The sequence below is a fragment of the Sceloporus occidentalis genome, unplaced genomic scaffold (genome assembly GCF_023333645.1).
Source record: "Sceloporus occidentalis isolate IW3139 unplaced genomic scaffold, rSceOcc1.0.p SCAF_1, whole genome shotgun sequence".
Lineage (NCBI taxonomy): Eukaryota > Metazoa > Chordata > Lepidosauria > Squamata > Phrynosomatidae > Sceloporus > Sceloporus occidentalis.
The window spans coordinates 121,626,508-121,652,057 of NW_028316981.1; the positions used below are offsets into that span (position 1 = coordinate 121,626,508).

The 25,550-nt window shown below is 40.0% G+C and overlaps 1 protein-coding gene across 7 annotated transcripts in view; it reads left to right on the forward strand.

Annotated features, from left to right (window-relative positions):
- Nucleotides 1–25,550, forward strand: part of NDEL1 (nudE neurodevelopment protein 1 like 1) — a 42,156-nt gene that overhangs the window by 9,900 nt on the left and 6,706 nt on the right. For 4 of the 7 annotated variants that reach the window (XM_089533906.1, XM_089533936.1, XM_089533919.1 and 1 more), the window contains exons 2-9: nucleotides 8,483–8,574; nucleotides 10,103–10,256; nucleotides 11,418–11,566; nucleotides 13,722–13,858; nucleotides 15,372–15,545; nucleotides 16,009–16,100; nucleotides 20,729–20,880; nucleotides 23,543–23,675. In XM_089533906.1, the coding sequence (XP_089390032.1) occupies nucleotides 8,489–8,574; nucleotides 10,103–10,256; nucleotides 11,418–11,566; nucleotides 13,722–13,858; nucleotides 15,372–15,545; nucleotides 16,009–16,100; nucleotides 20,729–20,880; nucleotides 23,543–23,642 (1,044 nt within the window). In that variant the 5' untranslated portion in view covers nucleotides 8,483–8,488 and the 3' untranslated portion in view covers nucleotides 23,643–23,675. Of the gene's footprint in view, nucleotides 1–8,482; nucleotides 8,575–10,102; nucleotides 10,257–11,417; nucleotides 11,567–13,721; nucleotides 13,859–15,371; nucleotides 15,546–16,008; nucleotides 16,101–20,728; nucleotides 20,881–23,542; nucleotides 23,676–24,578; nucleotides 24,604–25,550 lie in introns of all 7 variants that reach the window. The other 3 variants (XR_016281988.1, XM_089533951.1, XM_089533945.1) reach the window with 3 other exon arrangements.

The following is a 25,550-nucleotide window of genomic DNA, read 5'->3' on the forward strand; positions in this document are numbered from 1 at the left end:
TTCACGGTTTCGGGGGGCCCCTCCCGGTCCCAGTCCGGTTTGGGCCCCCACCCGTGCCTTGTTCCCGGTTTGGGGGCCCGCTCCGGCCATTGCCGCTGTCGCTAATGCGGCTGCTGTGGCGCCAACCCACCTCCTCCGGCTCCGCCTTCCTCCTCTTCCTCGGCGGGCAGCAGAAGCGCCGCCGCCCCCACGCCCCCCCACTGGGAGGGCTTGCACGCCGCCCAGGCCTCAGCAGGGGCTAGTGGCAGCGCGCGCGCCTGCCCCATTCTTATTTTATTTAATATTTTAATTTTTATTATTGCTTGTTTTTATTTTATTTTGTTAATTTTTATTATTGCTTGTTTTTGTTTTATTTCATTAATTTTTATTATTGCTTGTTTTTGTTTTATTTTGTTAATTTTTATTATTGCTTGTTTTTTATTTTATTACATTAATTTTTATTATTAAATATATACACCCCTGCCTTGTTTTTTATTTATTTTTTCATTATTTTTTATCATTAAATATATGCAAGTGCATTTTCTGTGTATTTATGGCGCTTTGAATGCTAACAAGTCTGCCTTTCTTGCACAATTATAGTGGTGATGATGATGATGATGGTGATGGTGATAGTGATGGTGATATTGATATCAACAAGCCTCTGAGGCATGGCCAATGTAACTTGCTGTGATTTTTACAAACTCATGCGCAGTGAAGAAAAACCACAGTCCCTTGCCCAAGTACACACTTCTGAGAAGTACAGTTGAACCCGAGGGCAAATACATTTCTGCCATCTGTCTAAGAATAATGCCAAAATGTCCTCCATTTTGATCATGCCTAAAAACATACATTTATATTAACATTTTTTTAAAAAAAACCTCAATTTTTCGCGTGTCCTCCATTTTTATTAAAATGTGTCCTACATTTGAAAATGTTGTCCTACATTTGTCCTACATTTGTCCTGGTTTGGAGGTCCTCACTTATGGCAACCCTACTTGTAAGGCCCACACATACATGCCACAGGTTGATGGCATGTTGCCATATGGATTTTGTTCTTGCATGCTGATCAGACATTGTGCTGGGCCAATTAGCAACTATTTCTGTTCCTTTGCCTCCACATACACTCTTTGCTCCTTAGTGGTTAGCATTGTTGGCATTGCTGCATTCTTTAAAGGTGTTTCTGACTTAGGGGGACCCTAAAATGAACCTACAACAGCTTATTGGCTACTCCTGGTTACCAAACTATAGTTTAGTGACTTGACTCAGTATGATGTCTAATTTTTGTTGTGTGTCTTCAAGTCGTTTCTGACTTAAGGCAACGCTAAAGCAAACCTATGATGGGTTTTTCTTGATAAAATTTATTCAGAATGGGGTTTTCATTGCCTCCTCCTGAGGCTGAGAGAGTATGACTTGCCCAAGGTCACTCAGTGGGTTTCCCTGGCTAAGTGGGGATTTGAACCCTGGTGTCCAGTCATAGTCTAATACCACTCTGGCTCTTGACTTTATGGGACCTCAAAATGGCATTGTGTGCAGTTGTTTTTCTACTACACTTGTCCCTCCATATTCGCTAGGGTTAGGGGCAGAAGACCCCCGTGAATATGGAAAAACCACAAATAACAAAAACATGTTTTTACTGAGAGGACACCTCTCTAGGTATCTCTGGGTCCTCCAGTGCAACTCTGTGGTTGATGTCTGACAGACACTGACCCTAGAACTGCCCTGGAGGAGCTACAAAGGCCTAGTAGAGTATTATCTCTAGGAATCTCTAGGGCTTTCAGTGCAACTTTTAGTTACAGTTGACCATAGAGTTGCGCTGGAGGACCTAGATATTCCTAGAGAGAACATATTAATCAAATCCGTGAATAATCAAATCCGCAAATATGGAGGGATGACTGTAGTTTTTTAGTTCTTTAGGGCTGAATTGCCCCTAGTGCTCAATATTGTCAGCTTATCATTTGAATTTTGCATATGATGTAATACTTTCAGAGACAGAATACCTAGGTATCAAAGGCCAAACTAGATTGGGTGGAGGAAATCTCCTGACAACTTTTTCTATGCAAAAAGCAGCTACTTCCCCATTTGGGTTGAAACTGTGGTGCAGACGAGGTATTGTGAAATGTTTGACATCATCTTGTAAAATTTGTTTACCAGTGTGATGTAATGATTTGAGAGCATTGGACTATTACTCTGGAGATCAGACTTCAGATCAACCATGGGGACTCACTGGGTGAATTTGAGCAAGTCACATTTTGCCAGTTCTTTTAAGGAAAAAAAGGAAATGGTCCCACATGTTGCATATGTTTTGGCTCTAGATATTACATCTGATGTAGTAACTGCTTAGTTTCTCAAGGGTTGTTTCAAATGAATAGTTTCTTACATGAAAAATAGTGGCAGTTACTGTGAGCAGGGCGTAACTCCTCAAGTCTGAAGACCTGAGTTAAAAATGTTTTGTTTTTTCTGTTGCATTTGTCAGCTTTTCATTTACAGGAAGTAGATTCTTCCCCTAAAACCCATTACCATTATTGGTCAAGTCTGATTGATGAGAGGGGGAACAGAAGTCAGAAAGACTAAATCATGAACATGACATGGAAGGATTAGGGCTCATAACTTCACTTTGAAATGTATTCTACTACTTTTGTGAGCTAATTTGTTTTATCAGCCTAGTGGTGCGGAATTGCCAAGCTGGGACCAAATGTGTTCCTCGATTCAGCTTCTGGTAAATAGATGGGAACACTACTATGTTCTTCCTGGGCATAGCAACATGGGCATATTATGCCAGGAGTAAGAAAGCCAGTCAGTCTCTGCCAACTGGAGTGCACTGTCCCAGCTGGCTTCTTGAGCCAGCCAGGCTGTTTCTGGTTGGTTGCCTCTCAGTCACCTCATGAAGGAAAACCTGCATATGGACATTGTTTTAGTGCTAGTATATCAAGTATGTTTCTCTCCTTAGCTAAGTTTCATAGTGTGTGACTTAAATAGAAGCAAGTGACTCAGTCAGTATACTATATGACATGCACACTTACTGGAAAAGCCTATGGAGACAAGTATGTGCACTTAAAAATCAAATGATTTTTCTCATGCCTATTGTTTGCCAGTTTTGGAGAGCTTCACTTTGCTATTTAGAGTTAGAAAGTGGCTGCTGTCAGTAACTGACATAATTTACCACTGGAAATGCTTCTCTAAGAGTCAGAGGAAATCTGTCTTAAATTGAATAATGGTTTTGTTCTGGTTTGCTTTGTTTCAGTTGTGAAGCCCATGTGTCCTTGAGAAGAACAAATCACTTAGAGTTTTTTGGCCTGGTGTGTACTACACAAGACATTACACATCAAAACGTGCTTTTGGAGTGGCAGAGGTTAGGTGCCTAAACTCCTACCTAGTTCTGAATCTGTCCTAAGTTGTTCTCAGATCTCTTAGTTGCTTACTTGATCTGTTGTAGGTTGTATATCACCAAAGTGGCTATATTTCATGGGGGATACTTAACATTGATATGTGTGTGTGTGTGTGGTGGGTGGTGGTGGTCTGCTTTGCTTGGCTTTGTCTGCCAAAGAGAGAGAAATAAATCTTTCAAGGTGCTTGAAGATTATAATTTTTCTTTTAATGTTCACTCACTTTGGTATTGTTACTTAGTGTTTGATTCACTGAACTGATTAATTTTATGCAATGGGTAATGCTTGTGGGGTTTTTTTACTTCTTTTTTACTACCATCATGCTTCTGAAGAAGTAAATAGTACTTTTTCCTTGTACTACATGTTTTATTTGCTTCCTTTGCATGTTATTTTTCCTTTGAAATAGGATACAGTACTGTATAGCACAAGAAAACTGTCACTTATATTGAAGAAACTAAAGTAGTCAAGGTTACACAATAGTAAGTTGTCCCCCAACTTAGGCAAAGGGTGCTATACACATTGTAAACAAGTCAACTAACGAATGTTTATTGTTCCTGCGGTTGTTGGAAAGGAAGCTTGTTCTCTATTTGCAGTACTTTTACAAGCCACAGCAGTATTTTCAGCAGCTTAATTTGCTATTTTTCTTGGTGTAATTGGAAGAGAAAAACAATTAGAGATGTGTGAAGTTTGTCAGGTACATAGTTGTTCCACATAGAAACTTGTTCCACACAGACAAGTTGTTTCCTGAGTGAAAGCACACTTTATATTCACTTTAATCACAAACTGCCTCTCACCCTGAATATGCAGAAGGTAGCTGAACCAGGAGGGCTGGGACCCTAAGGCAGGTTAAGAAGTGAGCCCTTCGCCTCTGCTTGTGAGCTCTGTTCTGTGTTTCTTTATTCTGGGCTACTGTTTAACCCTAGCAACACCATGTGCTTGGGAAATGAAATAAACATCTGTAAAAGTGTGTTTGTAATGCTCTGGATTTCCTAATAACCTAGCTGGAGTGCATTCTTCTTGGGTATAAGGCTAAGAATATCAGTCCTTAGGAAGTATCCAGGGGACTGTTAGCTAGTCAAGCTGTATATTAGCTTTGGTTCATGATAAGAGGGATCTCTTTGAAGGAAGGAGTTGTTTTAAGTAAGAATAATATTTTTGGCAAAATGCCTGTAAGTCACAAGCAGCTACGTTTAAAAGAACTTAAGGGCTGTTTGACAATGGAACACACTCCCTCAGAGTGTAGTGGAGTCTCCTTCCTTGGAGGTCATTAAGCAGAGACTGGATGGTCATCTGTTGGGGATGCTTTGATTGAGAGTTCCTGCATGGCAGGAAGTTGGACTGGATGGCCCTTGTGGTCTCTTCTAACTCTGTGATTCTGTGATTCTATTCTCTGATTCAAGGTAATTGCTTATTGTAATATCTGAGCCTTTTTTTTTAAAAAAATCCTCCCTCCAAGAATTTAAGAAATTAACCCACCTTCACTTCAGGTCATACTCATTTAAATCCTTCCCTGGCTACCAAAATCTCCCCTTTCCAAACACTTACCAGTAGACATTAGTAATGTGCTTAATGTTAGGATGGACAGAAAGATGTTACTAGATTGCTGATGATACTACTGTCACATTTATTTGAGTGTAGAAATTGTCCTCATGATCTGAGTGATTGTTATCACAACCCTGTCATTGTTTGCAATCTGTAAATTTGGAAACTGAGAAATAATGGTTTACTTAAGAGCACCATGGCCGAGACAAGATTTGAACTGATAACTACTTGTTCACAGCTTGGTCTCTTACTTTTCCACATTACAAGAACCCTGAAAAATTGAAGAAGCTGTCTGGAGTGAACTCTCCATTCCAGAAAACAAGCCTATTGTGCACATTTAGATCCTCCCCCCCCCCCCATCTTTCCATTAACTGGCAAAAAAGAGCCTCATAGAGTTTCCCAAGTACTAGCACTTGTATTAGATGTACAATAATATCCAAAATCCACAAAACAATTGTAGCTCTATTCAGCCAACCAAAATGCAAACAAAAAAGTGAGCTTTCGAAGCTCCACTGGCTTCTTCATCAGGCAAAGTTGTTAAGAATCACACAGGAGAAAAAAATTATAAAACGATTTTAGTCACAGGCTTGCATTTTCTCAAGGTGTTAGTGTGTTGTTCTTTGAAGGAATATCTATGAAAGCAGGTCCCTCCTCCTTCTGGCCATGTGGCACTGGGAACAAAGCATTCAAAAGTCCGGGAAATAGAATTTGAATTCCATTAGCATTGAATTAGATGTGTTAGTTATATGTCAGTCACTCGTATTGGTGGGTATGATTTTGGGTTCTGTAGCACTTGCTTGGAGGAACTTGAACTTTATCCAGTGACTCCCTTCTGTTTTTGGATGTTAGCCTTATGCCTTTCACTAGCTTCGTCTGGATGTATGTAGCTCCTTTGCCAAGAGTGATTTGTGAAATCAAAGTCTGAATGCATGGGAAGGTTTATTCCTTTGAAATACTTTCTCTGCAATGGCTGCTAATTCCCTTGGTTGAAAACACAGTGTACTCTGTGTTCTGATATTTCCCAAGGTTATTGAAACCCAAGCAATATAGGTCTAACGTGTTTCTGTGTGACACACAGCGATAACTAGCTATATTTTCCAGACCATTGAGTTTTATATGAGGACAAAGTAATGTTGTGCTACATCTATCAAGTCTCTTTAGAGAATCTCACATTAATATTTGTATTCTACCTTTAAATTCCAAATTTAAGTAAAGCTCTTGAGAAAGCAGACTCTGTGGCATAGAAGAATCCACAAATAGCTCATTCCTGGAATGGTGCAGACAGCTTTAAATAGCACTTTGGCACAAGCATTGATATTGCCATGCTAATGGAGAGGCAGGACCTGTCAGGCCCAAAAATGTCACTTAGAAATTTAATCTATTTTAAGTCATTTCCCATGATGGTGTCTGTTTATGTGTAAGGTTCTGTGTTGCAGATGAAGGGGTTTACATTCAGTCATTTTTGTCACATGGCTGTTGGACTGGATCGTACAAGAGGGGGGTCAAGGAGAATAGGGGGAAGTGATGGATCTGTGTTTATATTCCTCTGTTGCCCTTCCTAAAGGCACCACATCCTGTCTGATCTTGGAAACTAAGCAGGGTCAGACCTAGTTAGTACAGGTGTGAGACAGTGAGACAATCCCAGGTGTTGTAGGCTACATTTCAGAAGAAGGAACTGGGAAAACCACCTGAGTATTCATTGCCTAAGAAAAACCGATGCGATTCATAGGGTCACCATAAATCAACAGGCAACTTGAAGGTGTGCAGTGCACACACACACACACACGTGCACACACATACATACATGCTGCCCTTCTTCATGATGCTTGCATTAAGCTGGACTAAAAAGGGTACTGCTTTTTAGGTTGTAGATTGGGATTTTCATGCTATTTTCTTGGTCACTTTTCAGTGCAGAATCAATTGCAATAGAATACTCTCGGTGTGCACGCCCATCTGCATGTGCTCTGAATGCTCAGAACAAAAATGTGGGTCAGAGAGCTGTGAGATGTGCCAGTTGTTATGCCTGGTGGGATGGAAATGGCTACTGATGTTTGTCAGAAAGTAGAGATGCTATTTGTCTGACATCATTAGTGCTTGAGCAGATGGGAAGGATGAGAAATGCATAACTCTTTTCTAAAACACTAGGTTGAGTCTAGTTTACTCTTTCATGTGTGTAGCAGTGGATGAAAAGAGGTGATAAAATAAATATCAGTGTTGTAACAGAAGAGTCTTTATTTTGACCCTTATGCTTGTGCTGATCATCTTTAATAGGGGTGGAAGTTCAGGAAACCTCAGGATAGAGGAAAGTGAATATGCTTTTAATTTTTATTCTTTTTTTTGCAAACTATCCTGAGAATATGAATGAAAAGCCCTATAAAATGCTTAAAATTATAAATGAATTAGAAGTAAGAATTGCTGCTTGGAACCACACACCATAGCTCATCAGACTAGATAAGTTGTGGGAGGTCAATGAATAGGGTTTAATATATATATATTTTAAAAAGTAGTAACAGAGGTGGGGGTGATTTCATTGTAGCCTTTGGGAAGTGAAGTGTTAATCTTTCTCCATACATTTTAAATTTAGAATGCCTCCTAGTAGTTGCTGTTTAGATTGTGAATACAGGTACCATGTGGAGCCAAATAGCAGTTTTGAGGCAGCATGATGAAACCAAGGGGAAAGCATAAGGGGAAAGGATTGGCCCTCCTCTCTCTGGATCTGAGTCTGTTTCCCTCCTCTGAATGTGCACATACCCCTCACCCCATAGGCTACTTTTAAATTTGGTCCATATTGAAACAGAACATTATAGAGTGTCTGTCCTTCCATTAACAGACACATTGATTTTATCTCTGTGTTGATTGAATCCTCTTGGATTATTACTTTCCATTTCAGTAGGCATGCTAAAGTAGTTCTCTAACTGGGTGTTTTGGAACAGATTTGTTTACCCTACTGTACTCTGCCCACTTAAGTTGCATGAGAAGGGTTATTTGAAACATAAAGCTAATGAATGAAACAGCACTGGCAACCTCTGTCTTTCTATACAGAATGGACAAATCTTTGCCGAATTTAAATGGCTTGCAGAACTTAACCTTTGTGTCTGTCCTGTTTACTGCTATGAGTGTTAATCCTATGGACAGCAAGTCTATGCCTTGGTTGAAAAACCACCTTCATTGCTAAGAATATGAATAATCCATGCAGATTCCTTAACCAGATTTCTTGTGCCCTTCTGTGGTTATCACTGTTACGTTTAAGGAGTGTTAGTGGAATCAGAGGTTCTATTTTAAAATGTAAGTGGAATTTATCTAAAATCTAGTGAAATTAATCCTAACAGGACAACTGAGACTCTGATTCAACATAGGGCTATGATTCTTTGCTTGATCACTTTCTGTAAAGTGATAGAAAGGGTATCAGTACAAATGGACCAGAGACCAACATCCACTTCTTTGAGAACAGGAATAGAAGATGAGAAACATTGTCTTTCCTTGCTTGTAGGTGTGGGGCCTGCTTAATTGGAACTAGTACATTGCAGGGGTATGTTGCTAAGTTCTGTTACCTTATTGTTCTGATTTGATATTTGCAGGTGATCATGGACAGTGAGGAAATTCCAAAGTTTTTAAGTCCAGAGGAAGAAACTGCATACTGGAAGGATCTGTCTTTGAAGTATAAACAAAGGTATGATTCTGGTTTTGGCGTATTGTGAGTTTTATCAGCATATAAACCATCAATATATATTTTCTTTGAGGTGATGGGCAGCATGAAAGCTGACTGGAAGCATTTGGAAACCACTTGGCTCTGACACAACTATGAGTTATGAAGCTCTGAGTTGCAGGAATAGAATTTCTTTGTTGGAGTGGCCTTGCTGTTTCAAATGTGTGTTTACAAACAATGACGTCCTTCATCTCAAGAATGCTGCTTGGTAGATTGAGTCTCATGCTCCACTGTTGGACAATATTGTATCTAACTTGCTTTGGAGCATCTTGCTTTTAAAATTCTTTTTTACTGAAGATTAGTTTAGATGCAGGGCTGCCTAGCTTTGGTGTCTAAAGTTATTATTCGGTTGTAGGAGTTGCTGGCTCTCTCTAGCTTAATGGTGATTAAAATGCCATTGGAGTCTTGACCTTTGTATATTGTGAGAGTATGACCCAACACATGCATCATCTAAATGAATTCAGTTTGCTGTTTGAATGCAGAGCATGCCTGATGCAGAGTGAAAGACAAAGACAGCCCTTATAGGTCACTAGAAAGGACAGCTCCTTAGATTCCAGATAGTAAGTTAATTGTTTTTACTTGTAGCATGGCTTTTGTGCAGTCTGTTTGCTGCTTGTCCAGAGCAAAACTCTGTTGTTGTTTTAAGTGGCAAAGATACTGGCTTAATAATTGAGGTACCAGTGTGTGTTTTGTAGGTTTTTTTTTTAGTGGTTTGATACCTTTCAGGGTCTGTAAATAAATGTTTGCTTACAAAGTATAAATGCTTCGCTTAAAGCCTAACCATACTATCCTCTTTTTAAAACCAAATTGGCATGCTTTTTTCCTTATAAATAGTTTACTCATCATCACGCCACAGAACATATTGTTTGGCACCATTATTTTAGGTGTCATAACCAAGTTGATGGAAGTGGCTGGGATTCACAGCGCCGTGGATGTGCTCAGAATTGCCATAGGATGCGTTTCCCGGATACCAAGGGCCGACGTAGTGGTAGGCAGGCACTAAAGGAGCTAAGCCAAAGTGTAGTGTTAATGAGAAATTAGCCCTCACCATCTTCAGTCTCATGTGGCCTTCTTCTATTCTCCACTCAGTGTGGAAAACAGCAAAACGTGTTTTGTAACTAATACTAACTCCCCTGTCATATATAAACTTGGACAGAGAAGTGGATTATCTCTATTAATTTATGAGAGTACAGCATCTAACTGAAGGTGTTATTTTGGACACCCGTATTTTCACATTTTTGTTCTGGAACTGATTTTATGTTTTGCTTCGTGCAAGATACCCATGTAATACGCAACAATTTTGTTAATGTGCTTTCACAGAAAGGCTTTGAATAATATCTAAGCTGCCATCTTCACTTAACTGCTGCAATCATTTCAGTCTTAATGAAGGTTGACTGAATTGGGTGGGGGTAATGATCTTTTGTAATAAACAGAAGAGATGGGGATACAGATGGAGTAATGCCACATTCATCACTATTTTTCTAACTTATAGTTTTCAGGAAGCACGTGAAGAGCTGGCAGAATTTCAGGAGGGCAGCAGAGAACTAGAAGCGGAGTTGGAGGCTCAGTTGGTACAAGCTGAACAGAGGAATCGGGATTTGCAAGCAGATAACCAAAGGTTGAAACAGGAAGTGGAAACTTTAAAGGTACAGCTGAATCAGTAATGATTTTGCTGAAGATAAATTTGGTACAGGAAATAACCTTGCTTGATGATTTCAGCATTGCTCCAAATGCTGTTTGTCTGAAGGAACTATCCTTCCTTCAATGTTTTTTACAGTTTTAGCCAGCTGATTTGTCAAAAGCCAAGGAGAGTGATAACAGAAGGAGCTTAGTTCGTAATGTTCAGTATATATCAAAGGTTTTTGACAGTTAATTCTAATAATTCAGACTGCATATGAAACAGGACTCAGTACTGTGGTATAAGAGACTGTATTGGCAGAGTGCAGTGTTCTCATTTCTTGGCTGCTCTCTGACTGCAGGGCAGTTGTATACATCTTTGGAAATGGACTAATGCCTCTATTTTTCTTTTGCAATAATGATTTTGTGGACAATGACTATATTTAGAATAATGAGAATCAAATGTTTTCAGACATGATGTGAGGGCTTACCACTAGCTCAAAATGTTGACACCCCCCACCCTGCACAAAGACTAGTTCTGGTAACCAGGCTCTCTTACCTGGCATCTCTTCTGTAGCTTTCTATCTCATGTGAATTGAGGAGGAAATGGTAGCAGAGAAGAAAAATCTTTGAGACATAGAGGGTGCTACTTTGTTAGCCTTTATGTTGAGATTAGGGTGGGGAGCCAGATTGGGATGATTATTGAATTCTCACTCCTGCAAGCATTCTTCAGGCCAGATGATGTTAGATGGCATGGTCCCATCCTCTGGAGAGAGCTTTCCCACCTGTGTTTTGGCCTAGGATCCAGCTTCACTTTTCTTCTCAATTTTCCTGGATGGGGATGCAGAAGAGGAGTGAAGTGCTACTATCTATAGATTGCAAACACTGTCAGACATTATAACCAGTTTTGTCCTTTCTATTCCTTTCGCCTGCAGAGAAGACAGAGAAAAAACAAAGCCAGGAAAGCAATCTTTGCTGTTCACATGAGCTGGCTTCTGAGGCTTAGGTAGCAACTTTTTTGGACTAAATGGTAAACCACTGCAAGCTGGTGGTTCCTCTCCTCAATTTAGCTAGTCACTAAATGTATCTGCTAATATGAATCCTTGATTGAAGCAGTGTGGGAGTACCTCTTGAATAGCGTGATCTAATTTCAAAGTGATATAACCCTTCACTGTGTCTTCTTCTTTCAGGAAAAACTTGAGCACCAGTATGCACAAAATTACAAGCAAGTGTCGTTGTTGGAAGATGACTTAAGCCAGACTCGGGCAATCAAAGACCAGTTACATAAATATGTGAGAGAACTAGAGCAAGCCAATGATGACCTTGAACGTGCTAAGAGGTAGGGCTTGTTGTACTGAAGGTAGTCATTTTGTTGCTTGAGGCAGACATAATACGGTGTCTGCTCTTTTCGAGCTCACAAGAGTGGGCAGCATTGGCTAGCATTGCACTTCGCATATGTTCATCTTCTGAACAAAGTGATTAGAAGGGAGGGGGAGTGTGTATATGTGTCTTGCTCTCAGACATTTTTTGCCTCTTTGTAGATAAATACAAAAATAGCATAGCCCCCATTTCTCTGTCTGTTTGATATGTTACTCCATGAAATTACTCTGGTAATCTGTTCATTTGGAAGGACTTTTTTGTTGATATGATGATCACATTGTTGGATTTGGTCCATGCGAATTCATAGTATACATGTTACTGGCAAACAGATCTACCATCCCAGTTTGTATAATGGGATCAGCCTAGATTGTTGACTTCTGCAGTCTTCATACATGTTCCTTTCTTCCTAGAGCTGGGGGATCTAATTATGGTAGTATATATGCTACTAACCTCAAAGCTGGACTTTTGCAGTGCACTGTACATTGGGCTACCTCTGCACTAAGTTTGGAAACATCAATTAATTCAAAACATGGCAGCCAGATTGCTTACTGGCACATCTGTGAGTGATCATATTACACCAATAGTAATATCAATCCACTTGCTTCCAGTTAGTTCCCAGGCAAAGTGCTGGTTGTTACCTTTAAAGCCTTACATGGTTTGGGTGCAGGTTACCTACAGGATTGCCTTCATCCATATAATCTGCCCCATATCTTCAAGTTCTCTGGCAGACTTTTACTTGAATCAGCCAGGACTAGGCTGGTAACTGCTATCCAGAGGTCTTTTTCTTCAGCTGTCTTCAAACTGTGGAATAGCCTGCTGGAAGAGATTTGATAGCTGGATACTCTGAATTTATAATAGCATTAAGGCCCAGTCTCTTCCAGCAGGCTTGTCCACATTATTTTTACATCATGAATTTTAAATTATGGATTTATTGTTTTTAATATAATAATAATAGGATTTATTTATATGCCACCCAATCACTGGGAATCTGGGCAGCTTACAACAGAGGGGATAATAGACGGTTCCCTGCCCTCAGGCTTACAATCTAAAAAGACACGAAACAAAAGGAGAAGGGAACGGTGAGAGGGGGGAGGGGATCAGGTCCAGCATTCTTCTCTCCCTCTGAGGCCTGGACCAAGGCAGATGGACTGGAGGGAGGGCTCTCCTTCTTCAGGCTAGAATATATATTGGTTTTATGTTCTCTGTTTTTAACTGGTTTTACCTGTTATGTAAAATATGGCAGCTAGGTTGGTCATGGGCACATCCAGAACAGCCCATATTACACCAGTTCTAAAATTTCTCCACTGGCTGCCTATCAGTTTCTGGGCAAGGTACAAGGTGTTGGTTCTAACCTTCAGAGCCCTACATGGCTTGAGTCCTGACTACTTGCGGGAGCACCTACTTCCATATAATCCTCCCCGCACACTTTGGTCCTCTGGGAAGAGTCTGCTACAGCCTAAGTAGACCAGACTTTCAGCGGTGACCCAGAGGACCTTCTCATCAGCCGCACCCAGACCTGCCGGATGAGATCCGCCATATTACCCCCTTGGAAGCCTTTAAAAAGATGGATCTCTTCCGACAGGCCTTTCCAGACTAGGTTAGATCTGTTAGATCCATTAGACTTGCCTCCCCCCTCTATTGATACCGATATCAAAATTGGTTGATACCATCACCCCCATCCCCCCTCCTTCATTTCTTTTGCTAATCTGCCCGAAATTTCAGTGTATTCTTATTGGACAGTTTTAAATTTTTTGATGTTTAATCTATTTTTATGGGTTGATCACTGTTTTTATGATTTACGGGAGGGTTGGGTTTTGGGGGTTTTAAATTGTAATTTTTAATTGTTTGACATTTTTTTATACTGTTGGACTCCACTTTGATTCCTTTGTAAAAAAGCGAAATACAAATTATTATTATTATTATTATTATTATTATTATTATTATATCTTAATCTTTTGTTGTTCCTTGCCTTGATTTATAGAAACAATAACAACTACAATAATAATAAGAAATACTTATAAAATATTATGTAATATATATTATTGTTATGTACATCTGTCTCTGTCATTACATATGTATTGAAGATCTGTATTTTATTGATTTTTTTCCCCTAGAGCCACAATTGTTTCCTTGGAAGATTTTGAACAAAGGCTAAATCAGGCCATAGAGCGAAATGCCTTTTTGGAAAGCGAGCTAGATGATAAAGAATCTCTGCTGGTTTCTGTACAGAGGCTGAAGGATGAAGCAAGAGGTACAGCTTGATGAACAACTGCTGTTTTTGTTTTTTCATGAAGATATGGTGTGGCTGTCAGAGGTTGCAGTCCACCTCCTAGTGAAGGGATAAATAAGACCTTTTATGCACTTGTAAACAAGCAATAATGTATTAAATATTTTAGTAAATATTTCATGGAAACAGCAAAATGAGAGTTACTAGATTTTCTCTTACAGTAACTTCAGGCAAGCTTCTGCCTGGGGCACACTATGCAGCAGAATAAGATTTGGACTTCATCATCAAATAGTGTTAACAGTGTTGCTTATCAGAGTCACAGCATCTACATGCAGTATACTCTGCATATTCTGAAAGAGAGTGGAAACTAGAATTGATGTGAAACCCCTGTTTCCTGGCATCTCTGTAATCTTGGGAAATCCTTTGTTTTTGGAACATTTCTCAAAATGAGCTGCAGTATAGAGATCAATGGGTCTGTAGATGGCAGTATTCTGATATTATGCCCAAGAAGTCCAGTGTTAATTCTTAAAGTAGTTTGCCTGAGAAAGTGTGCCTGAATCCCTCTTCAGGATTCATGGATGCCCGTAGGCAGTATGATCAGTCTTTGTCCCCCAAAGTAGGCTGGGGAAATGTGGGAAGAAAAACGCTAGGGTCAGATGAGAAGAGACTTTTCTCCTCACTTTCAGAGCCCCAATTTGAGTCAAACTAAGTGTTATGCTATGTACCTATACCCAGTCAAATGTTTTTGTTATTTTGTAGGGGGAGGGGGAAATGCCAATTAATACCAGGTGCTGTAGGCTATATTCAGAAGAAAGGAATGGCAATACCATCTCTGAGGATGAACCCTATGAAATTCATGGGGGTTGCCATAAGTCAACAGATCATTTGAAGATGTGTGCTCACACACACAGAACTACACAGAGACATAAGACACTAAAAAGACTTTGCTGTAGAATTGTCATTTCTGATAGGGTATGCTGTCTTTGCTTGTAATTTGGGCAGTGTGTGTGTACACACAAGCACATGTGCATGCACACACGTGGGTTTGCTGCATACACTTGAGGTTTCTGACATTTACCGAAATGATGTCTTAGCTACCAAGAAAGTGAAGAGCAGAACCTGAATGTGTGGTTGTATCAGGCAATTTGATTTTTTATTTATAAGATGTGCATTCATTAGGCTTTCTTGATATCAAAACTGGTAGCCTGCTGTATCCATGTTCCTCTACAGAGAAAATGCTGAGTGGGGGCAGATACTTAGAATGTGCTTAAGAGCTACTGATTGTGGCATGTACTGTGCATTGACACATAATGGGGATTTCTTACTGATGACTAACAGCTTTAGGGTAAACTATGGCTATATTTAAGCTATGAGAGTGTGGCATATAGTTTCAGCCGGTATTCTGTTTGTAGCTTATATTTGACCTTGGACATCTGATCTGAGGTGTAGAATTGCTGGGGAACAAGTAGAACTGAAGGATAAATTGGTGTTTGTTTCATGCTAAGTCATGTATATCTGCAATATTTTTTCCGTACAGATTTAAGGCAAGAACTAGCAGTACGGGAAAGACAACAAGAAGTAACAAGGAAGTCAGCTCCTAGTTCTCCAACCCTGGACTGTGAGAAGATGGATTCTGCTGTCCAAGCTTCACTCTCTTTGCCAGCAACACCTGTTGGGAAAAGCTGTGAAAACAGCTTTCCATCTCCGAAAGGTAGAACTCACATGTAAATGTTATGAAAAATAAGTTAAGAACAATTTATTGGATATGAATATAGAACCAGGTTTGATTATTTACACCACTGCTGTATTTTTTTCTTTGCGTAGCTATAGCTTTAGTGTCCTAAAAATATTAGACTAGTCTTAATCATTGTAGAAATTAGTGAACGGTATTTGAGTCACATAAGGAATCATCACCGTCCTTGTGTATTTTCTATGGCTTATTAACCCTTTGTTCATGCTTTTCTTACAAAATCTTGTCTTATATAATGGAAATGCAGACATTGAGAGAATGTGGAATAAGGAATTTGAGGACTGTTGGTCAGAAGTGGGCTTCAGAAATACTATACTAGTAAAATGCTCCCAGAAAGATGCTCTCATAAAAGCTTGATCAGATGGCAGGCTTACAATTGCATTTCTGCTGGCCCCTAATCATGTTATTTTTACATATTTTGCAGCTATTCCCAATGGCTTTGGTACCAGTCCCCTTACTCCTTCTGCCAGGATATCTGCTCTGAACATTGTGGGTGATCTCCTGAGAAAGGTTGGGGTAAGAGCTTTGGCTTGTTAAAGTGTGCAAATTGCAATTTTCACTACTTTTCAAAGATTTTTAGGGATGGTTTTTAGTGAGTGGCAGCTGTTTATGGCAGTGGCACTCAGACTTTGGCCCTCTGGATATATTTGACTTGCTGGGGCTTCTGGTCATTAATATCTAAAACACCTGGAAGATTAGAGTGTGAAAACCATGGGTTTAGGTTTTTACTAAATGTGCTAGAAGTGGAGGGTGATGTCCCACTGCAAATATTTTGACCTTAAGTCATTCTTCAATCTTTTTATTGTGTTGATTCTGCTGATGTTGATTCTGCTTTACCTACTTTTCTGTGGAGAGTGGAGGAACATCTTGAATGTGAGTTGGTCTGCCCCTTTCTATGTATGCAGGAATGAATAAGCCTTCCCAGGGCATCCAATAGATGGTGCAACCCTCCCGCAAAGTCAGTCTTCATTCCTGCCCTTTCTCCATACACACACATTTTTCTTTTGCTCCACTCTGGATGCCATTTTCAGGGGATATTTTCTCTTCCTTTACTTCCTCCTTCTCCTTCAATCTTTTTTTAAAGCAACCTTTGAAACACTCTCCTTTCTGATCTTCTCTAGTTAGTCCAGATCTGCCACCCCTACTTGACAGCCATGTGGAAGGGAAAGGAATCATGAAGAGAAGCGCCCAGAATAGTGATGGAATTCCTCGGCAAACCAGAGAACTGGTGGCCATGAGGAGATCCTCCCTCCCCACTACTGCTGAATTTTCCGTTCAGCTGCTGGATGTCAGAGGCTCAGGGGAGACCAAAACAGCCACTTAAAAATTGAACTCTCTTGCACTCTGCGGCCCAGGAAAGCTCCCCATTCTCAGGCCAGCACTGAATAGGGTCAGAAGTGCAGCTGCAGGTTTTGCAGCCAGAGCAGTGTCGGCCTAGCTCAAACATTGAGCCCCTCCACCATGAATTTCATGTCCTGGCTGAGGGATCTGATCTGTCAGGCCATGATGTGCTTTCCCCCCTCCATCAGTGCACCCTGGGCTGGGGAGCAGCTAGGTGCAAGAGGCTATGTTGTGAATCCCAGGACTTCAGAAACAGGAGGGAACAGGGCAGCCAGTCCTTCCCTCTCTCTCTTCCAGTCTTCCACTGCAACCATTGCTTCTACCGCAACTAACCCTCCAGTAAGCTGAGAGGTAGTCATGTTAAGAAGGCCTCAGAGAGCTAGCATGAATGACATGTATGACTAGTCCCTTGACTAGAGACCACAGTTTATGATGACCAGGGAGACATTTCAGGGGAATTACTACTTCACAAGAGGCATTGGCAGGACACCTCGGCAGTCTTGTTGGGTTTTGAAGAAGACCAAGCTGTAAACTGGTTTTATAGGCAGGAAGACGTACACTGATTCTGAAGAGGAGCAGGATAGCCTCACTTCACCCTCATCCTTTTGCTTATTCCAAATAGAAGATTTCAATATCCTGTTAAAGAAGCAATTAAAACTCTAGGCATCAGCATGCCAGTTAAGACACCCGAATGCCAGGAACCTGACTTGCTCCAGTGCAGCAGAGAATGGTTGCTAATGGCCAGCATGTCCCAGTTGTGGTTGGGAGAAGTTGTGGTTGGAGAAGACTCCCTCAAAGGATAGGTTAGTGGAGATGGCCCTCTTGAGGGCATACCCACTCCCTTCTCTTATGACTTCCACTTCTGTATTTGGGGAGGCTCTGCTATGGGCCAAGGAATTGATCAAGACCATTCTTTCCAAGTAGATAAAGGTAAGTCAGAGTGTTAACAAGCTGCTGATGGTCTCTCCCTGTCCAGTTCAATGCTATGGCTCAATCTTCTGCCATGGCAGTGAAAAATCAGGTGTGGTTGAAGAACTAGTCAAGCTTTTCAGTGAGGTACTGGACCTAGTCCTGGTGGGTTCAAAATGGATGGAAGTCATGATCCACACAAGGAAGAGGGGAAGGCAGGAGACATCTGAGACAAGGCCAGTCTTCCATTCATTCCTCCAGAGAAAATGTCTTTTCTCACTCTGGCTCAAGGACTTTAGAGTTTTACAAGCAGCAGTGGGCGGAACAGAGGCCTCAGCCCAGGCAGCAGCATTACCTGGCAAAACCTCAGGCAGGTTCCTCAGGCAGAGGACAGTGTAAGAACCAACAGGCTAGTAGGGACAGGTTGTAGTATTTCACAAACATATGGAAGCAACTTCTTCAGACCAGTGGGGGCTAGGTACCATCTGTCAGGGCTATAAAATTGACTTTGCTCAAATGCCTCTTAATGGAAACTCATCCAGCTCCAAGAAGCTTCTCAAACATTAACTCCCACTGAAGACCCAGATGGAGTGATAAAGGAAGTGCTGCAATAAAATACTTGAAGGGATGCTACTCCAATATCTTTCTGGTCCCCTAGAAAAACAGCTCATGGCCAGCAATCTTGAACCTGAGAAGGGTGAACAGGTTCATCAAGAAGTAGCAATTCAGGATGGAGAATCTCAAGAGCTTGAATCTTCAAGTGATTCAACCAGGTGACTTCCTGACTTCTTCCTGGCACTGTGAGTCTTCTACTAGACAGGATTAGAAGCATCAGGAAAGCCATCACCTTGATCAGGGGGGCTATTCAGTCAGATGGGTTGCCCTTGGCACTTCTGCAGGGCCTAATGATGACAACGTATATTGTTTACACAAACAACGAGCAGCAAGCTTACACTACAATAGTCAAAAAGAGATGGAAACAACAAATGATATATACAAATGTTTGGAAAAACAGAAACAAGGACGTATCTCATTCATAAAACATATATGTCTATATTCACAATATCGAAACTCAATGGTCACAAACACTCAACAGTATACACATGAATAACATTGTGTTCATTGTGAAAGTCAATAATGAACCAGGTCCATGAAATAAATGTATGCTGTTTTGGCAGTGAAATTTTTCTACTGCTATACCAACAGAATCCAATAAAAGGTCTGGGAAAAAATCATTGAAGATACTTGCAGCACAGTAGCCTGAGGATGTAACATATAGTTTGTACTGGTAGCAAAAGTCCTTTTAAAGTCCTTTTGACGGCTACCTCCGGAGTTCTTTGTGGCCGTTTTGACACTCAAGTAGTCTTCATCAGAATTATAGAGTTTTTCTATGCCGGATTAATATGGTCAAATATATATTCCATGCTTCTGAATGTGCAAAGTTAACAACAATTAGTACAGTGATTTACATAATTAACAAAATACACAATGTGTATGCGATTTTAGGACAAAATCCCTAGACCAAAATGTTATAGCTTACCCATGCCATTACGCAGTATAGCTTGAACTGATAAGAAGATTGCTGGTAAGAATTTACAAGGATTGTATGTTCAAATATACTCTGCCTATACAATAGGCTACAGGTGATTGAATGGTACATTCTGTCTCTTAAAGGTATATCTTCTAAAGTTATAATATCCTATATATCCCACAAGTAAGCCTGAAACACAGCTGAATGTACTGTTATCTTAATATTCTTTTTACAAACCTAATAACATTTGTGATAAATATAAAATAATACACTTATTGTGACTCATTACAGACACATAACAAATGATAATTTCAAATACAGTATGGATACAATTAATAGAGATAGTTATTAACATGGGATGGAGGTCAGTTTTATGATATGAAATTATCATTTGTCAAAAGGACTTTAAAAGGACTTTTCCTACCAGTACAAACTATATGTTACATCCTCATGCTACTGTGCTGCAAGTATCTTCAATGATTTTTTCCCAGACCTTTTATTGGATTCTGTTGGTATAGCAGTAGAAAAATTTCACTGCCAAAACAGCATACATTTATTTCATGGACCTGGTTCATTATTGACTTTCACAATGAACACAGTGTTATTCATGTGTATACTGTTGAGTGTTTGTGACCATTGAGTTTCGATATTGTGAATATAGACATATATGTTTTATGAATGAGATACGTCCTTGTTTCTGTTTTTCCAAACATTTGTGTATATCATTTGTTGTTTCCCTCTCTTTTTGGCTAACGTATATTGTTTCCCTTGCATCAAGTTCCATGCCAACCTTTCCACCTAACTAGATGAGCTTTGGTACATATCCTGTTTAGGTTGTTCCTCCCCTTTCCACAGGGAAAGAACTGTTTGTACTTGCCTGTGAGAGATGACCATTTCCTATGGAAAAAGGGATGAATAGGGAGGCCTGGACAGGGCTGGCTGTCAATTGTGACTTACCTGCTATGTGTGTCTCTTAATTTTTGCCTGCATCTTCCCTATCTTCTTTAGCCAGATAGACTGTCTCTGTCTGATATAGCCTTTGTTCCTAGACAGAAGAAATGGAGGCATATTAGTGAATTTTGAGGAAGTGTTAAATATGTATTAAAGTTACCCCCTTTTAGTAATAAAATACCTTCCTTTTTACTTTCTCTTGCCTCTGGAGCATTGAGCTGCCACACACTGGCCTTGTGGGATGGTTGTATTGAACACTTGCAGAAGGCTTATGTGTTCTTGCCTATGGAGAAAGGAGCAGACCAACCTACATTTACGATGTTTGTCCCCTCTTCCACAGGAAATTATTGTACAAACGGTTCTTTCTTCATCAAGACTTAATAAAGAGCTCTGTTTTTTATTCCTTTCTCAGGCTTTGGAATCCAAATTAGCTGCTTGTAGAAACTTTGCAAAGGATCAGGCATCACGGAAATCTTATGTTTCAGGGAACATAAACAGCAGCATGATCAACAGCAATGGCATGAAGTTCTGTCACTCAGGACATACGACATTCTATGACAAAGCGTAAGTTTGCTTGTGCATGAGGTTCCAAGCAGGTTTGGTTTGCAGAGTTATATTCTTATAAGCAAAAGCTTTATAGCTTTGGCCCATAGCCAGTCTTTCAATACAGACTATTGTCCTTGGGAAGCACATAATCCACTGTTATGTGCTGGGTTTTGTACTGTTAAACCAAAGAATAAGATACATTTTCTCTTCGAGGGTGGAAATCTCAGCTTTCATGGTGTCTACTTTGGTAGTATTGCTAGGAAAGTGTAGAAAATCATAATGGGTCCTTCATAGCTTTATGTTCGTGTTGGGAAATTGTTCTTAGCAAATAGGAGATAAATCACTTTCAAGAATGCAAGGTCAGAATTGCTTGACTTATTGTGGCATTTCAACTTTGCTTTTCTCCCAGGATTAGAGACTTGTAAATGAAGAACTGGGTCTATAGCTGTCATCAGTTAAATATGTGAAGCATTTAGTCTTTGTTTCATTGTACTTCCAATAGTATGTCCAGTTAGAAGCTGTTGGATTGGGAAGAAGGGTTGTGCCTACCTCCTGTGTTTGTAAGATTCTGACTAGAAAGTTATCAGCCATATTGCTATCCTTATTTCTACTTTTTCAATCAGGATGCTTGGTTTCAGTCAGTGTACCTAAGACAAATGTATATATTTATTTGATATTTGAAACATGCCCACACTCTTATATAGTCTCCAACATGACAAGATACTCTAGAAATGGTATAAAAATACATCAACACTGTAAGTACTAATCAACAATAGCATTAAACTGCACAGCAGAAAAAAAGAAGAGTACTGTAATGGAAAGGCCCACTATATGATAGGCTGTGTTGATTTCTCATCCTCAAAGCTAGTTTGAAGTGTGGAAGGGGAATTTCCATAAGAGTCGAATGCTTCACCTTCAAGTGACTGCTCACAGTTCTTTTTTGGGCTAAATTGCAACTTGTTCAATTGGTGGCACTGCAAAGAAGTCGCTGTCCTATATAACCTTACTACTATATTTCAGATGGGGTATGCTTTACAATTCTTAAGGGTCTAAGGGTGATAGCTGTTTGTTTTTTTTCTGAATTAAATTTGTTTATGACAACTTTCTCTAAACTGCTACTGTACTTTTGGACTACTCCCATCATCATCATTTTGAATCATGTTGGTGTGGGCTGAGAGAGTTACACTCTAGCCTTTTGGAAGGCACTGGCTTGGGGGAAGCTAGTTTAATGGTTTGAAGGTCAAAATTAATACTTGTAATTTCTTTCAAGAAAGAATTGGAAGTGAGTCAGTGGAAGATCATATGCTGTATGAGCCTGCACCAGCAATTCTTTCAAGTTGGGATTTTTAGATTTCTGTCAAAGGCAGCCCCTCACACATGGCATAATAGCAGTCTAATCTAGATGGGGGTAATAATTATAGATTAAACACACCAGATAACAACTACCTCATTCTAGAATAAATCAAATTTAGAAGTCTGGAAGGAAAAATTCTCTGTTAACATTGGTTGTTTTATGCCTGGCAGAATAGTGTTTTTGCTCTAGCATGTAGACCCAGCACATCATGGCAATATACACATAATAGGATAGGGAAGTGCTTGTAAAAGCATTTAGGGCCATTGTGAATATCAGCCTTTGTGTAACTTCCAGCTGAGTAGTGCTGCAAGAAAAAACTGGCATGGCTACTTCTTTTTATTCATGATCTTGAATCCCAAGGCAAGCTTCTTAAAACCTATGCTTGCTATCTTGAGGCATGCTGTGACCAGTAAGCAGATTATAAAGTGGGAAATGTCACTCTTTATTAGGTTCTCATGTTTGCTGGACTGCTTTGTGCAGTCATAATTTTTCATCTTCCGTATGTCCTTTGTGTTCTCCATAAATTCCTCTTACGTTGTCCCACATTGTCTTTCACTTTTCTGTCTTTGCTTGTTTCTGTGCTTGCTGCATCCTCTGGAACAGCCTGGCTCTTCTTCCAGTTTCCTCTTACAGGTCCCTAACTAAGGGCACTTTCACTAATGCTTTTCCCAAATTGTTCTCATTCACTTGAACTGCACTTCTGCAACCACCAGGAATCCTTCAATGGATCTTCGTCCTTCATTTGTCAGTTCATAACCTCCCCTTCCATTTGTCATCCCCCATTTAATCTAGATTCCAAGAACTTTGCATAGGAAGTAACAGAGCAAAATAAGTGTTGAAATAGTAGTAGGTAGCTGTATGTTTTATGAAGTTAGATCTCTGCCACCTGTCTCTAGGATAGTATGGCAAATAAGAGTGCTGCCTGGAAGTAGAACAAGTTTTGGTGGAGCCACAGCACTGTGACATACATGGCCTATTTTCTTGGGCTGCAGGGGTGCCCAAGTGATGAAAGAGCATCAAAAGCTGGGTTTATTTTCCAGTTCTTTCTGAGTTTTGACAGTTGTGCTGACCACTGTGCCATCATGTGCCTCTTCCAGTGCTCCTCCCTCTTACCTCCTTTCTTTCCCCCTTCCTATCCCTGCACTGTCCCCTGCTCAAATCAATTTTTGAACAATTTTCATTGAGCAGAGCCCTCCGTTTTGAAGTGGCTATCACCAACTCAGCCATGTTGGTTAGGATTGGGCTGTAGCTTGTCATGGCATGTAAAATAAGCTCAGGCATGCCCTTTCTTCTCTTCCCCCCTTTTCTCTTTTTCTCTCTCTGTAGCCCCTGTAGTCTTCTCCCTGCCCCTAATTGTCGCTGGATCCTGAAGCAGCCTCGTATGCTTGTGAACCCGACCCAATCTGCTGCTGCTGCTGCCTTGTGAACAGCCTGTAGTTGGGTGGTGGGACTGACTGAGGTAACTCACTGCTATACTGCTGGCTTTGCTGCTCTTATACTAGTTGTTGTATGCATTGCTGGTTTTCTTGAGGCATACTGAAGCTGAGTGGCCACCAGAATGTGGTGGGAAGAATACTGTGCTGCTGACTGAGCCCAAAGAACCACCTATTGCTTAAATACTGCTTATACAGGAAGCTGGTATAATATAGCTGTTGAGGGTTGGAACCAAAAAGAACTTCAGTAGAATTGATAGCTTAGGTTGAAAAGAGAGTAAATTTCAGTTGGACAATGTCCTTTACAGCACAGAATTTCACCTCATGAAATGGAGCAGTGGTAAAGATGACATTTCATATCTGTTCTGACTTTTTCCTTTAGATTTGTCAAAAGAGTGCATTTGGATGTGTTCCTTGCTTGTAGTGTTGTTCAGCGCAAGCTTGAATGCGCTCAGTTTTCTCTCAGAAGGGGAATACCATTAGCAGAGCGTTCTTTGGATCCCAGCCCAAGGCAGACGTACATGATGCCTGGATTGCACCTTGCATCAGATTGAAATTAATTATCCACTCTCTCAATTCAAAGCACAATAAATCTTGATAACTTTGTACTTGCTGCTAAAAATCTGTCTATGGTACACCTTCCCCAGATAATGATAGTACCAGAAATATAGCCAGAAAGCATGAATGTGCAAGCACAGCCCTTGTGCACTTTAAGCAAAATGTGAGGTGAAAGATTTTGTTTATATATGTTCCCAAAACATGGCTGATATTTTGATGGCTTGATTTTAGACAACTTTAGCCTTAAAATTACAGTGTGGTGTTTACTAGATCACCACCACACACACACACTCTTTGAGAATTCTTGAAGCCAAACTATAGTGTGTGTGTTTTTTTAATATGAATTGTTTCCATCTCTTCTTTCTGGATAGGTCAGATTCCCTGCATATTTCATGGGTAATGGAAATATTTTGGTGTGGTGCACTTGCCTGATGCTTGAAGATGGGTGTGCTGGCCATCATGACCATGAGGCTGAGATAGTAACCTTATGGCTGTTCTTTGAATTGATTTTTGTTATGTAACTTAACATACAGCTTTATGTAACTAGAGTAGTATTCATCTCTTGGGCTGTCCTTTTTATGCATGCCACTTGAATGGAACAATTGATCTGTCTCAGAGCTGAGCAGTGTCCTAAATAGAGGTTTGCAGGTTCTGGAAACAGGGAAAAATGAAAATTTGGGATAAATAGAAGCCTGTTCAGTTTTAATCTTAAATTAGTAATGTAAAATGTATTGTGTATAAGGTATAAAAAGCATTTTGCTTGTTATGTTAAAATATTTGAAATTATACTCAAGTTACATTCAAGCAGTATTTGGAAATATATCCAGGGGTGGAACTGGTAACCCTTAGGACATTTAATCATATTTTAGTTTTAATGAACATCAGTTGTGTAGTACAGAGAAGGGAATTTTTGTTGTTCCAGTGTTTAAAAAGTGTACGTTCCATAGTTAGCATCATCCAGAAACAATACCAAAAAACAAAACTTGCAGCATCATGAGGTAATTGAACATATCACAAGTGGTTATCACTCTTTCAAACTGTTTTGAACTATTTTAAAATTAAAAGAAGGAATTACTCTTTCTGTTTTAATTGATTATTGTTAAAGATTGTTCCTAAATCTGGCTGTTGTATAAAATGATGTTTACTTTAGTCTTCATCATACAAGCAGCAAGGATCGTGTAACTGAATCCTATGGCACATGGGCTAAAATACCACAAATAAGCAAAGTCAAACCCAGTTTGAACCCTCACATGTATGTGTAAAATACTACTGTCAGAACTAATTTCTGGATGATTAGTAGATTCAGATTCTGAATTTTCTTTTTCCCTCTCTCACTGACTTAA